The sequence below is a fragment of the Enhydra lutris genome, unplaced genomic scaffold (assembly GCF_002288905.1).
Source record: "Enhydra lutris kenyoni isolate GAN:26980312 unplaced genomic scaffold, ASM228890v2 scaffoldscaffold24, whole genome shotgun sequence".
In the NCBI taxonomy this organism is placed as follows: domain Eukaryota; kingdom Metazoa; phylum Chordata; class Mammalia; order Carnivora; family Mustelidae; genus Enhydra; species Enhydra lutris.
This window is the reverse complement of record NW_019154108.1, coordinates 17,006,980-17,022,283: the sequence shown is the minus strand read 5'-3', so window position 1 is coordinate 17,022,283 and position 15,304 is coordinate 17,006,980. Positions and strand designations below refer to the sequence as shown.

At 39.6% G+C, this 15,304-nt stretch overlaps 1 protein-coding gene across 2 annotated transcripts in view; it reads right to left on the bottom strand.

Moving 5' to 3' along the window:
- Window positions 1-6,294: 6,294 nt before the first annotated feature.
- The window catches only part of LOC111150808 (xenotropic and polytropic retrovirus receptor 1), a 241,263-nt gene continuing 232,253 nt past the window's right edge, over window positions 6,295-15,304 (bottom strand). The window contains exons 14-15 of one of the 2 annotated variants that reach the window (XM_022508418.1): window positions 13,892-14,113; window positions 6,295-10,390 (exon numbers count right to left, since the gene is read on the bottom strand). In XM_022508418.1, the coding sequence (XP_022364126.1) occupies window positions 10,330-10,390; window positions 13,892-14,113 (283 nt within the window). In that variant the 3' untranslated portion in view covers window positions 6,295-10,329. The remainder of the gene's footprint in view (window positions 10,391-13,891; window positions 14,114-15,304) is intronic. The other variant, XM_022508420.1, reaches the window with a different exon arrangement.

Here is a 15,304-nt window from a genome sequence, read left to right as displayed (position 1 = left end):
TCAGTGGGATTACCAGTCCTGCAGAGCTGAGTTAGGGGGACAGAAAGCATTAATCCATTAATATGGATTAATGAACATAGTGGTAAGTGGAGCTACTCCTGCTTCTGCTCCTTGGTACTCAGACCCTTGTGTCCTTTTTGTGGGCACAGTACCACCATATACAGGTTTTTGTTTCAATGCATGTACCGAACCTTGGAGGATGACACCCATACTCCACGTGTTGCCTCTGATGTGGCACTCTGTGTCTTCACTATACCATTTCGGTGCTCTTCCAGGCTGGCAGCTGAGAGATGAATTCTATGCTATGATAGAGTGAACTCCATGTTCACGAGCTCTTTCATGGAACCTCTATGCTGTAAAGTTGGTCCTCTGGTCTGAGGTGATAGGATATGGAATCCCATGCCAGTGGATTGAACACTCCATAAACCTTCATATGGTGGTGCTGGTTGAGACTGTGCTGACCCATGACCTGTATATGTATCTATTCTTCTGAGAACAAAGAACAGATATCTGAACTTTCCAGAGTGGAAAGAGCCCGAGGTAGTCAAACTGCTACCAAGTGGTTGGTTTGTCTCTTGAGGAAGACCAATCAATATGGTGCTCTATTGGGGACTCATTGTTGGGTGCTGCTATAGGCAGGATAGCTTTAGTGGCAACAGTAGTCAAATTCTCTTTGGTAAGTGAGAGTCTTTGCCGTTGGCCCGTGAATAGCCTTCATTGCTGCTTCCACATTTTGTTCATGTTTCCGTTGTGCCAACACTGGAGTGGCTGATGATAGAGGTTGGCTGAGGCCAGTGGGCTGAGTCATCCGTCTACTTGATTTAGTTCTTCATCAATGGTGGATGCTCTCTGGGGATTTGAACATATAATACAAAGATTTTCCCCCTTTGAGTCCTCTTCTATAAGTCCATCCACACACCTTCATCCCAGACCCTTTATCCCTAATTTTCCTGTTTTTCCTCATCAGCTAGCTGGGCCATTTGCCAATATATTCTAACCTTGGGACACTTCTTTTTTCTACACCAAGGGCACTACTCAAAGCTCTGAATATTGGGAGGATTTTCTCTTATTACTATCTTTTAAGGCCCCTCCCCACCGCCCTTCACCCCGTATGAGGCTATCCAACTTCAGCTGGCTCTCACGTATGGAGTCAGCCCATCCATGCAACAACTCAGGTTTGCCCCCTCCTCTTCCAGTTGGACTTACAGGATCCCTCATCCTGCCATAGGTGTGCCCAGGAAGAGGAACCGGGGTCTGGGTTACCTGTTCACGCAGGCTGCTTGTACCCTCTCCTCCTGTTGGAAGTCCCACTTCCACTTTATGATGGGTTGTTGCTGGGCTAGTCTCATTGGGTCTTAGAAGACCCTACATTTAATGGGCGATTTTGGTCACAAAGTACTTGGTGATTCTTTCTACCAGGGCCTCCTAGCAGGTTAGGGGCTGTTTTCCAACAATCTACAATTCCTCACTGCAGATGGCATGGCCTTGCTGCAGAACCCTGGGGCTTGCCTTGTGATTCTCTCACAGGAACTTGCCACAGGCTCCACATGGTGCCTTTCCTCCCCAAGGATACCTCTAATCTCAGGAGGCCTGTCAGATCGTATGGATCTGGACTCCCTGCCTGGTAGCCTGTGCTGGCTGCAGAGAGGTCTTTTCTGCTCCGGGATTCACTTAAAGTTGGCTGCCTTCTCTGTCACAAGGTGCATGAGTCAACAATATCTCTAGGTATCGAATATACTGACTCGAGAACTTGAAGAGGCTCACCAGGCCTGTTTCCTTCTTCATAGTGAGGTAAAAGATGCAATAATTTGTCTTTGTTTTGCAGATGTCCTGGTTGCTGGACCTGACCCCTGGCCTTCTGCAAATGTTAGAGTTGTGCAGGTTCCTGAATTGTTGCAGGGTTTAGCTCCAGCCCTCTGGAACACACGTGTCTTATAAAGGTCCCCAGCAAGCCAGTCATCTCTTGGTCATCTGACTCAATATGTCACTGATGAAATAGATGAATGTGTTGTTCTGTGGATGTCCAGCTGGCACAGGTGTGTTTGAACTTAATATGGCATTGGAGCAAAACTATTAATGTCTATTATTTCCATGGAAATGTGTTGTTTCTGATCTTTTGTTTTGACTGAAAGAAAAAAGAATGCCTTCCCCCAATCAATGGCTGTATACTATATTCTTGAGGTGGTATTGATCTGGTCTAATGAAGATGCCATATCTGGCACTGTGCCGGCAACTGGGGTTATTATACTTGAGATTGTACTAGTTTAGTGACCCTTCCTACTCCATGTGGTTTCTTCAGGGACCAGACTGGTCAAACTAATAAGGACTGAGAGGAGGAGGTAAATAGAATATGGCAATAAATCTCTATTCTCTTCTCTCCACAATATGACTTTACATTTATTTATACGTGACAGAAGTTAATTTGAGAGACTTCCACTTGGCCTTTTCCAATATGATAGCTCTTATTCTGCAGACCAAGGATGCAAGTAGGGGTTGGGCCAACCACCAAATAGGTCATTTCTATTTGAGTGAGCCCATGGATGCTGAGGATCTCTGTAAACTGGACATTGGTCAGGACTACATTTATTATCTGGCCCCCACAGGGCCCACTCTAACATGGGGGCCATGATGATTCAGGTCTTGGGCCATTAATGACAACTCATGACCTATGTCCAACCATTCTCAAATGTCTGGGTATTCCCTTTTTCCTAATGGGTAGTTACCTAATCATTATTGTGTATACTTGCCATGATATTGCAGTGTTTTTTCCCTCCTATGGACCCAGCCATCTCTTTTGACAGCAGTTCTGGGTCTGAAAACTGGCTTGCTCGGGTTCAGAAATCGGGCAAGGGATTATGACATTTTACTGGGGCAACTGCCCTCAGCTTTGAAGTTGCCCATCATTGACTTCTGCTAGTATAAGCCAAGTAGTACAAGCTGGGTGACTGCCCATCTATTTTGTCTCTAGAGACACTGTTATAGGAAGTATCTCATACCTCTCTGTGGTTCTGGCCCTCTTGGCTGCCACTCTGACCTTGCCATCAGGAGAGTAATCCTGACTTCCTGGCTTTGGATGGTTTTAGGTTGCCACCTGGCTCTGTTGTTTCAGAGTCCTATCATCCCTGTTGCTGCTATCAGCCAACATTGTTCGGTAGAGGCATCTTTATAGAAGAGTCACCTCTGAATTTTTTGTGATGCTAGTGCACCTCTGAACCTCAGGACCTTTGTCCATGGTGTTTCCTCTTGCCCTTCCAGCCGTAGTATATCCAGCATAACTGCTTCCCTGAGACTTTTAGCTCCATCCTTCACTGTCTGCCAAGGCAGTTCTGGATTTTAACTCCACTCAACTGGGCCATTTTTTAACTCAAGTGGGCCATCACTTTTTCCATGTTTCTGGTAGCCATGCAAGTAGCAAGTTTGCACTAACTCCTGGAATCTTTACTAGGGAATTAAATTCTGTAAGTTGGGGGAGTACTTCCAAGTCAAAAACTCTTCTCTATTCAATCTTATATTCTGGCTCCTTTCTTCAGGCATCCTCAGGATCTCCTCCAACTCCTATCAGTACCTGTGTACTATCTTATGGTCCCTTTAGTGTATAGTCTCTATCTTCCCTTAGCTGGGCCAGTGTAGTCCCAGCTGAGTTATAAGGATCCTGAGTGGTGCATGTATTGTCTTGCACAAGAGAAGTCTCTTTAATGTCTCCTATCATGGAGTAGGGTTGGGGAGTTAGTGAGGATTACGGGGAAATAGGTCTATAGACTAGGACTTTTCCCAGGAGCTTGTGGAATTAAAATCTTTTGGAAGGGGATCCAATTAGGTGTTGTATTTGATGTGTCCAATTTTCCCGATAAGGACCCTGACCTTGCATAACAGATCTGTCTTGGTCGTCTGTCTTTGAAATTCTGCTACTCTATTAAGTCCTGGCTTGGTCTTCATTCTCTCCTTTTTCCCTTTGATTCCTGCTGTAGGAAATGAGAATGCTGTATGCAACTAAAGAGGCCGTTTTCACATCTGGCTTTCAATTACCTGATACTTGCCCTCAGTGGTTCATTAACCTTCTGTAGGCATCAGTGACACTTAGAAAAGCCATCCAATCTTAGTGTCCTATAGCTACTGTCTCCTCTTTACATGGATATGTCAGTGATAACAGAGTCCAACTCTCCAAAATACAATTAAACCTATCATTTCATCTAATAATTGCATTTCTGTATGAGTAGGAAAAAAATGAGCTGTTATATCATTCCATTAGATGCCTAAGACTCCTAAAGACAAAAGGCCATTTAAGATTATTTTTCAGTTTAGTGAAAAAGTTAAAAAAATGTTTCATCCTTGAAATATGTTTGTCCTAAACGCTTACACACGTTAGTCTTAAGAAGAATCATGTTCAGGAATCCCAAGAAACCCAGACAGAAAAACATGCAATCACACAAGCCATTCGCCAATGACAAAGGAGTCAGCAAACTGTTGGAAAACAGAGCTTGTAATAATGAAAAAAGGACAGAGTTTGTAACCAATCACTTATTTTCTTTTAAAAACACATAACCACATTAACTTTTTGCTTTATACAACCATCTAGAAACTATAAAACAGTACCACGTTGTGCATTTAACCTACTTATCAAGAAGGGAACTCCACACATCGTAAGAATTCTACCCATATAAGAAGGAAAAAGGAGACAGCTAATAGCATAGTCACAGATACAACATGAGTCCAAGCAAGCATCAATTCTTTGACGTCACCTTTTCCATTTACCAGAGTGGAGAGAGTAAGAAAGAAAGCAAGGGAGAAAAAAAGAGGGAAAGAAGCACCCACAGAGGACTAATCACATTCCATAGTTACTTTTGACAACTATAGCTCAGGGTTTCATAGAATAGTATCATTTGACCAACACAATGTGGTAGGGGGGTGAAGGAAACATGAGTAGAGGGAGAGGGTTTGAAAAGACAGATACATTTTATACCCTATTCCCCTCCTAAATAGTCTTCATTGATACAAGCTTCTGTGCTAATCCAGAATATAGCAAGAAATTAATCTTAATGTGATAAAGCTTGGATTCTGCTCTTTTTGCAAATGTGAGTGGATCACAATTTTACTTTACACTTCAAAAGAATAACAATGCCATGATCAATTACAGCATTCTTTCAGGATTCCCCATGATCTTTCTCCCTATTCCCACCGTGCTGGTGTTGTTACAGGACAATCAGGGAAATTTGGGTAGGAACTTCAGGAAGTTTGGGTAGTGAGATGGAATCCTTGCTCTTTCTTATAAGTCCACACCTTTCTGGTAGTAAGTCTTCCCTCTGATTTGGGTGGTCCAGAGGAAAGGGCATAGGAAGAACTAAGGTAATGTGGTAGAAGTTTAGTCAAGTAACTGGTTTTGAAGGTATACAAGATGAGGCTGTAATTAGCAGACACACTGAATCCAAGGCAAACAGTTGGTTATTTGATTGTCCTCCTTAGGTTGATGGCACCATAAACAAAATGAAGGCGGCTTCGATATACTAATAAAATAAACCAAAGGTCTGCTACAAGGAAACATATTTTAGATGAAAATAAGTCTAACGATTCTTTTCACTTCAGGGGAAACACTCATCTTGTCCCTCTTACTTCCTCTTCCACTGTAAGTAAGCAAATATATGATGGAAGGTTGTTTTTATGGGGCAACTCAGTATCAGAGTTTTTTGCCAATTTCATACAAGAACGGCCATTATGAAGTGTACCAATCAGGAGGCTCATCTCCATTCCCAGGCAAACTACTCATATTGCTTAAATTAATCTCTTTCCAATCTAATGAGATGATTTTACTTTTTCATGTGTGGTGAGTAGAGTGTGGTTTAATGCCAGTTAAATTACTGGTCTGTAGCACTGACCATTACAAGCTTCTTAGGCTCTAAAATAATCAATTCTATCCCACATTATCACTGTGCTCTGACATTGTACAGATTGAAAGTATAATGCAGAAAGTTTGCTTTTAAGATTTACTATCAAGACTGATACCTGAAATGTAGAAATGTATTTAAGTAATTTGCAAAATCTCATTTTAACTCTCCTAATCATCATAAGCAAGAAATAAAATTTAGATGCACTATAAAATGAAATAAGCTGATAAATCTGATTTATTCTTCTTTACCTTTTTCTGAAGTGCTACCATAACTTGTATTGTCCTTACCTAGAAACTACTGATTTTATATGTAATGATGCTGGCTTTATTAGATTTGAGAAAAGTGTGGCAATTTTGTAGTTGAAAAAGCCATAGATTCAACATGATTTTTTTTAATCTGAGAAGCAATCTTAATTAAAAAAATTTAAATATGTTATATAGCAAGAAGTACTTATTTTCTGAGGCAGGAAAATTTCATGCAAATTAAGGAGAACTGTATTCTGAAATTTGTTTACCAAACAGTGCAATCACTTCAGAGAATCTTAAGTTTTTGAATAAAATAATGCCATGGATAGGGTTATTTCCTAAATTAGTTTCCTTAGGTTAAGAAGTTTTCCTAGTCATTGCTTAGGAAATTGCATTTGGGCATTATTTCCTGAATAATGCAAAGTTAATTAAAAAAAAAATGACGGGAAAATAAAGGCAGGTCTCTCCCAGCACAACCACGAATGGGGACAGCGAGGCATGAGTGAGGCCCTGCTTCTGGCTGCCACAGTCCAACACCCGCCCACTCTTCTCCACCATCTCCACAATCATTTTAATTTGTTCACCTAAATGTCTGCTACTCTGATGCCAGTACAACTCAGTAACAGGTTACTTGTTTTTTATTCTTAACTCGCCTTAGTTCACCTCTTAAGAAAGGATGCACTGCTTTCTGTAGTTATGAATGTACTTTGGTCAGACTATGGTGGAAGGAGACCCTAGATCAACCACTTACTTCTGGTAAAATCTATTAAAATCTTAAAACTCTCATGCTGAAAACTTTGGGGAGTTGCAGATCCTGGGGGCTAGGCCCCATTTTCCTTAAGAGGCCATATAGGTTACTGATGAGGAGACTGGCATACTCTCACAGCATTGCTTCAGAGTCGGAAGCTGCTCTGAAGCTGAGCAGCTTTCTTAAGTAGAAAAATGAGAGACACTGGAAAAGAAAGTTGTATATGGGTTTTCAACTTCTTTCCATTTTCCATAAAATTACCATTATAACCTAGTTAATGATGACTTAATTTTATCATTTTATTGTCTCTCTGTATGGCATGAAATCATCAATGATTCCATTTTAATGGTATAGGCAGCCTTAAGCAAAGGTGCGTGTTTGTGAGTAGAAAATAAGCCATTTTTCTTTGTCTTCTGATTTCTCTATACATATCAATGAACTTTATTCATTTAACACTTCCCTTTTATTCCTTTGGGGAGTATTTAAACTGATGATATAAACTGATTCTCAAATAAAATAAAACTAGAATTTCTAAACCTAAAATCAGATGAAGTTTTTACCTTTGGTTAGATTGCTACTCCTTTAAAATGACTCTGTGATATTAATTTCCTAAGAGTTCTGAGAGTTTCAGTGTACAGACATCTCCAATAAAACATTAGGTAGGACGCAGCATTGGCAACTGGTAGGGCATTTAAAACTTAGAAGAGAAAAATGCACATTGCCTTTTTTTCAAGGAAGAAAATTTAAATGTAAACTCTGTCTCCCAAACTGCTTCCTCTTGATGAGGAAAAATCCGCTTTTCTCTCTACAGCTTCATGAGGCACATAAAGCTGTGTATTTAAATACTTATTTGAGCATCTGTCATGGTAAGCTGAATGTTACATAAGTCTTCTCATTCTTGAACAGACTATGCTAAAAGGACAAACACATCAGAAAAGGAACAAACTCTAACATTGTATTATCTATGAAAAAAATAATACTGATTAGGGTCTAGAATCGTAACAGTTGAAGAAAGATCAAATTGCCCATAGGATACACTGAAAGAAAAACACTGGGGAGTTCAAATACCAGAAGTCAACTCTAAGATTTTACGTGTCATTCTATAGTGCCGCTAACAGAAAATGAAGTTGACAATTCAAATTGCTCTGGATACACATTAGTACCACCAGTTTTATTTGTACAAGAAATAACTGGTCCACTGGACTTATCCAACTCAGTAATAATTACTGTTACTTCTTGACAGACCAGTGATATTTCCCCCATAGTTTTAAAGTACAAAAACAAAATAGTTAGAAAAAAAAATCCCAAGTATAAGTAATGAAACCTTTAATCTATTAAAGGTCACTAAATTATTACCACTGATTATTATAAATGATTATTTAAACTAAAAAAAAGTAATTAAACTTTTCCTCTTCAGTTTTGGGCCAAAGAACATGCTTGGCAAAACATAAAAAAAAACAACAAAAGCCAAAAATTTATATGATTTTTCAGAAAAAAAAAAAAATCTCACAATTTGGAAAGGGAAAAAACTTTGGAAGCTTGTCAGAATAAAAATGGAATAAACTCCTTTAAAAATGAACTATTTGTCAGTTAATTGATAGAATTTTGGTAGTAACAGTAACTTTAATATAATCTACTAGAATCACAACAGGTGTAAGGAAGACTTGGCAATACGTGGTAGAAGAGCTACTGACCACGGGGGTATTGTAAGGGGCAAGTGACCATGTATTTTCAAGACTAAGTAATGATAATAACAGCTGCCCTTCCACTCATTTGTCTCTTTGCCTAAGATTAAGCTGAAAATGGCAGAAGTAATTTACTTTCATGAATCCACTGATGTTGATGCTGGAATCTTCATCTGGACCTGGGGGGGATGGGTGGATTAAAACATACTTCACTTTTTCTGGAATTTATATTAATTTTGTTAGATAATGAAATGCTCAATTTAATGCCAACCACATTCAAGGAAGCAAAATCCTTTAAGGTTTGGGGGCTTATTTGGATGACTTAGGAACGTAGGAAAGAAATTAGACAAAGAAGTAAAAATGGGCATTGTGCACAGACCATGAGAGTCTGATAATGTCTAAGAAATATACCTTTTGTTTACACCAAGTTTAGACCCCAAAAATCTTAAAAGCAGGTTTTTTTTTCCTCTCATAGGAGGGAATGAAATCCAATGTTCATCCTTTAAAACTGCTGGAAGAAATGGTTGCCAAGGTCTGTTTTACTCATGTAATGTGACAGAAGAAGGATAATTTGTTCTTTGCTCTCAAAAATATGGTTTCCCCAAGACAGACTTTTAATTTGACCAAATTCTGGCTAAAGCAAGTGAATCCAAAAGAAAAACTATCCAGTAAGGTGTAAGGAGTCTCTGAAATAGCTTTATCTTCTCGTTCAGAGTCAGTAAAGTTTATACTTCCATTACCCTAAATGCTGAAGCTTAATAAGGCATAACTTCAGTTGTTATGGTTGGAGTATGGGCAAATATATTCCACATTTGTTCCTTAAAAAAAAGTATCAGACCTCTTAAAAAATTTCAACCAGTTACGTAGAAGTATATAGATGCTTTGTTATGAAAGACATGCTCAGGATTCTAAAGCAGCAGCAACTTAAAAAATCAGTAATAAAACTTTGGCTTAAAATTAAAAAAAAAAAAGAAAAGAAAAGAAAAGAAAAAGTCAAACTGGTGCGAGTTGTCTCATGAAAGAGGTATTGTGGACTAAACCCTCACATGCTGTCCAACATTAGTTTCCCCTGTCGTCTTTCACTGTTACCACCTTCATTGCACAGGAGTTATAGCATTCTTTTATGGTTAAGTTTCATAAATAATGAGAAAACTATATGCAACAAATACATCATATTTCCCGCCCACCCAGTAACCCTCCCCAAAATAAGAAAAGTTACATCAAATTAAAAAGTAGCTTCATGAATGAAGGTACTGCTCTAAGTTGCACTTTCCCTGCAAGTGCGGCCAGTGCATCTGCGCTGGGTATGAAGGAAAGGAAAAAATTCTCCACATAAACTGACAAAAAATTTAAAAATCAATGTCCGGTTTCAACCAGTCAAAACCGGGCCCAGCGGAAGCCGAGGTATCTCGGTACCGTCCCATCAGAGGGTCCTTGCAATGCCTGTTCTTCCATCCTGATAGGTATCTGTGTCCTTGTGATTGTAAACAATCCATAAGATACTATGTTTTTGTTCCTTAAAATGTCCTCTGATTGGCAAAATGAAGTAAATATTTGTTTTAAAAATAGAAAATGAAAATTAAACCAGAAGAAAAGAAAAGAAACACAGTGAGCTTGTCTGGAGTCCATAGGATCCGATCTGGAAGAGCTCGGAAATGTGTTATGTGTCTTCTCCTGTTTTCGGCTGGAAAGGTACTAGAGGTTGCGTTGGTCGAGGAAAGAATTGTAGAGTAGGAAAACCAAAGATGTTAATCTAGACTTCAGAGGATTCAAGTGTTAGCTTCATCATCTGTGTCTTCTATCAATACCTTAGTGTCACGAGCCTTGGATCTAGTGGAATAAGGGGGAAAAAGGCACTTAGTCCATTATTAAAATATAAACATGTTCACAGTATTAGGTACATACCCCATCTTATCAACATTAAAAATACATCTTAAATGGGAATTATATATTGCACCAAGTTATGCCTTATGGACTATTCCTGGAGGTTCATGCTCAATTTTGGGTATTACTGGGAAAACATTAAGAAACTAGACTACAACCACAAGACGGTGACAAGAAAAATGGCCAGTCATGCATAGCAGAGAAAGAAGCAATCTAGAAGAAGAACTGAGTTTGATCAGCCATAAAGCATAATGAAATCTTGCCATTTGCAACAATATGGATGGACTTTGAGAGTAAAATGCTAAGTGAAGTAAGTCAGAGAAAGACAAATATCATATGATCCTACTCACATGTGGAATTTAAGAAACAAAACAAGTGAACAAAAAAAGGAGAAAAAAAAGAGACAAAAACCTCAGACTCTTACATACACAGAACAAGCTACTGATTGCCAGAGGGGACACGGGTGGGAAGATGGGGGGAAATAAGAGTACACTTATTGTGACGAATGCTTAGTAATACACAGAAATAGTGAATCATATTATTCACATAAAATCCTAGAAACGTGGGGTCCCTTGACAAGACTTCAAAAAATGTCGGAACTGGATTGGTGGGGGCGCCAGCATGTGGTGATGTAATGAAACTGCAGATTCAAGTGGATGAAAAGGGGAAGATTGTGGACGCCAGGTTTAAAACATTTGGCTGTGGGTCTGCTATTGCCTCTAGCTCATTAGCCACTGGATGGGTAAAAGGGAAGACGTGCTGGCCGAAGACACAATCAAGGCTGCCCTAGCAGATTACAAACTGAAGCAAGAGCCCACAGGAGAGGCTGAGAAGGGGGAGGAGAAATGAGCCCTCGGCAAAGCATCTAGCGGGCAGACCTGCTGTGTGTCCACCCACCGCGCCGTCGCTACAGATGTTCAGAACCCCCACCCCACCACAGTAAAAGAGCTCGGAGTCACGCGCAGCGCTTGCTGGTCACGTGACCAGTCTAGTTTCACCTGAAACTAATAAAACACTATGTTAATTTACTTGAGTAAAAAAAGAAGATCTGAGTTTGAGTACTGATTGTATGATGTAACTTTTTGACCGTTATTATTTTCATCTCTATACAGCAGGAATAATAATACCCATTTCACATAACAGTACTCTTACCTCATGGAGACAGTATCAATATCAAGTGAGAAAATGGATATAAAAAACATAAGTATGAGATAAATATGAGGAATTATGATGAGCACTGATAGAAATAGTGCCATTTGAGGTGCACATGAAACTAGGTGAGTAAACCAGCAGAAGATAAGACCTAAGGAGAGGCATGACAGCTGTCTTCAAAAGTTGACAGGGTATGATGTAGAAGAGGGAGGAGACTAAGACATGGTAGCCCAACTAGGACCAACTGGTTAAAGTTACAGAGAAGCATGTTTCAGCCTAACATAAGCTAGCCACCATAATGACCATCCAACAATAAAATTAGGTGCCCCATCGAGTTATAAACTTCATTATCACTGACAATTTCCAGTCAGCATAAGATGGCCATCTAATCAGGAGGCAATGGGAGACACTCCTGTACTAGATGAGAAAGAGGATTTGATAATACTAAAATAATCTGCAGTTCATAAGCCCTATGAGGTACAAGTGGTCCTTTGTGAAGTGGGTGTCATTATTTCCACTTGACAGAGGTAGAAATTGACATTCAGCAAGGTAAAGGATGTGCTAAAGGCTGCGTGAGTCACCGAGTGAGTACTCAAATTCCGAACTTCTTATTTTAGATTTCCTGCTCTCTCCATTGCACATAACCTGTTCCATTGTTCTAAACATCTTCTTCTGGTTGCAGTCTACTATCTCAGTGTTTTTCCACTTCACACTTGGAATTGAACATAATGGTCTAGCGCCAAAGAGCGTCCCTGGTTCTGAAGCAGAAATAGTGTATGTTTAGACTGCCCTCTGCTGGTCACTGACAAGGATAAGCTCAACGACACAACTGCCTCCAGTCCTCCCGTCCTTCGCCGCACTTACCTTGTTCACCCCACATCCCTCCCAGGCCCTCCTCCTGCTTCTTCAAACTCTGCGTCCTTACTACAATAGTCTCATGCTTTGTTTTGTTGTTCTTCCCAATGACCTCGCTGGCCCTTCCTTTCTTGCTCCTTTCGTTTATTCCTTTTTTCCTTTTCTCTGTGTTTCTCAGGCTTAGCTCCCTGCTTTTCTTTTCTCTACCTGTCCTCTTCAGAGAACTTCTAAATTCTGTCTGAAGCTTGGGCAATTTCTCCTCTGCTCTTCTATACCTATGGGTTACTATTACCACCTCCTATTTTTTTAGGTCCTTGAAAACATCTGCTTATATTATTTTTAGTCCTATTGTAAAGCATCTTAACCCAAGTCCTCCATGTCTGATACTTCAGAATACCATGGTGGCCTTCCAGTTGGTTTTCTGGACTTTAGGGTTCCATTTCCCAACGTATCTTGCACAGTGGCATTAAAGCTTCTGAAAATACTACTTTCATGTCATTCTACCACGAAAAACATTCTCCAAAAAAAAAAAAAAAAGAAGAAAAGAAAAACAATCTTTGAATCCTTCCTACCTATATGATCAAGCTTGTATTTTCCAGCCTTTTATAATCATTTTTCATCTATTCAGCTACAGGTTCTGTTTGTTTGTTTTTTCTTTTTTTCACTATAGTTCTAGTCACATGGCTTCCCTTCTGCCCCTAATTGTCTTTACTGTGCCTCTGGCCTAGTCAAGTGTTCTCTTATCCTTTAGACAACTGCCCACGCTCAACTTAAGTCTCCCTCGTCATTCCAATCCACTGTGAAATCTGTTTCTAAATTCCAAGTGCAGCCACAATACAGTCTACATTTATTGTTTCTTTTAGGATCATACAAAGTTAATGGCTTATAAAAATACTATTTGGGTATTTTGGTAAGAAAATAAAAATAATAAATACAAGCTATTTATATGTAAGAACTTTTTCTGTGAGGAAACTGGTCTAAATCCCATGTCATAACCACTCTATAAGCAGGGATCATATTAATTTCAATTTTCAGGGGAAGGGCAATATAGAGAATTTAGGTAATATGGTCAAGGTTACATAGAGGCCAAGTTGCAGGGCCAGGATTCCTAAAGTTTGTAACTTGAAAATTATTTGTATACAAAACATACTGAAGAGTCAAGTAAATTATGCTCCAACAAATTTTCCCCAGTGTACTTTTAATATCAAATTCGTAGCATTAATGCATTAATTAATGTATTAATGACATTTTACTCTCTGTGTTAAGACATTCTATAGGTTGGATTCTATGAAATTGCCGCTCTTGCTGTTTTTGGTAGGTGAAAAATGGTTGAATGCCAGGATTTCCATGTGGTTCAACCTGATACCTTTTTGGCTTAAATGTTAACCAGTGTCAACACCTGAAGGAAATTGGTCTCTGAAAAGCAGAATCCATACATACTGAGAAGCGAGGCGAGGCCGGCGCAAGGATATGCTCTGGCTGTACTTCCATGGCCGGTTCTTCTGTCGGTTTCGTACCCCGTCATCCTGGTCCATCATCTGTTCTAGGAGTGTCTGGTCATCTGCATTCAGAGGGGCCACAGAGATGTCCCGCACGGCACGGAATTCACCACAGTTATTCAGATGTTCATTCTCCAGGCGGAAGAAGTTCCACACAAATCGCCTTAGCAAAATGGGGTAAGTAAGCAAATTATTTATAAAATCTGAGTTATCATAACCTGTAACCCTCCCAGTATTATCAAGTTTCCACTCAACGAAATAAAAATAAGGAATGAAGGATTAGGATATTAGAACTGGAAAAGATGGTGTGGGGGTGGGTGGGGAGGGAACTAGAATGGTTTAGGCAAAGGGGGAAATTCCAGTGACTAGAAGGATATGTGTCTGCAGTTCTAGGGAGAGTCTGGGGCTGGAGAACTGCACAAGTCATGGGATTAGGAATAATATAAGTGGAGGAAAGAAGTGGGCAGAGGATTAAACCCTGGAACATTCCAACATTTACAATTTGGGAAGAGGAACAAGAACCACTAAAGGAGTTGAGAAGGAATAGTTAGGAAGATGTAAGCCTCTAAGAAATGAAGTGAAAAAAAGTGCCTTGCTGAGAGATAAAGTAAGGTAGGTACAGAGAACTGAATGCTGGATTTGGCAAACAGGGAGGCAGTGTGATACAAGAGCACAGATTCTGAAAGATGGTCTAGATTCAAATCATGACTCCACCATTTACTGAGTATAACGACCTGGGATGAGTTACTTATGCTTCAGTGTCATGGGCAAAATGGGATAGTAACAGTATCTACCTGAAGATTGTTGTGAGGATTCATCAGTTAATACACATAAAATGCTCAGAACAGTGCCAGGCACACGGTGGGCAATACATGAGTGTTTGCTGCTATTACTGTTATTATTGTAGATTATTAACAAAAGCAATTTAGTTTGAGTATTGGGGAAAAAAGACTTGAGTTGAATTAAAGGGAGAATGGAGAGGTGTGAGATAGCGGAGATACCAAGTACAGACATCTTTTGAAGAGTTCTGCTGTAGAGGAGACAGAAACGGGCAAGAGTTGGAGGAGGAAAGTAGATTCAAAGGAAGTTTTTGCTTTTGTTTTCATGGGTGACAGGACATCTGATTCTACTTTTAAGCAAATAATTTTTAAAGAAGTGAAATAATCAAGAATTTAAAAAGTGAGTTTTTTTTTCTTTACTAGAAAAAAATGTTTTTTAATTCATAAAGCAGCATCCTATGTGGAAGAGGAAGAAGTGGGAGGGGAGTCAGTCTTATAGTGATGGAGAGTCTCAGGTCCTAGACCTAGAAATTTGGGAAAGTGAAGACGAGGGTTGACACATGATTGAGAAGGAG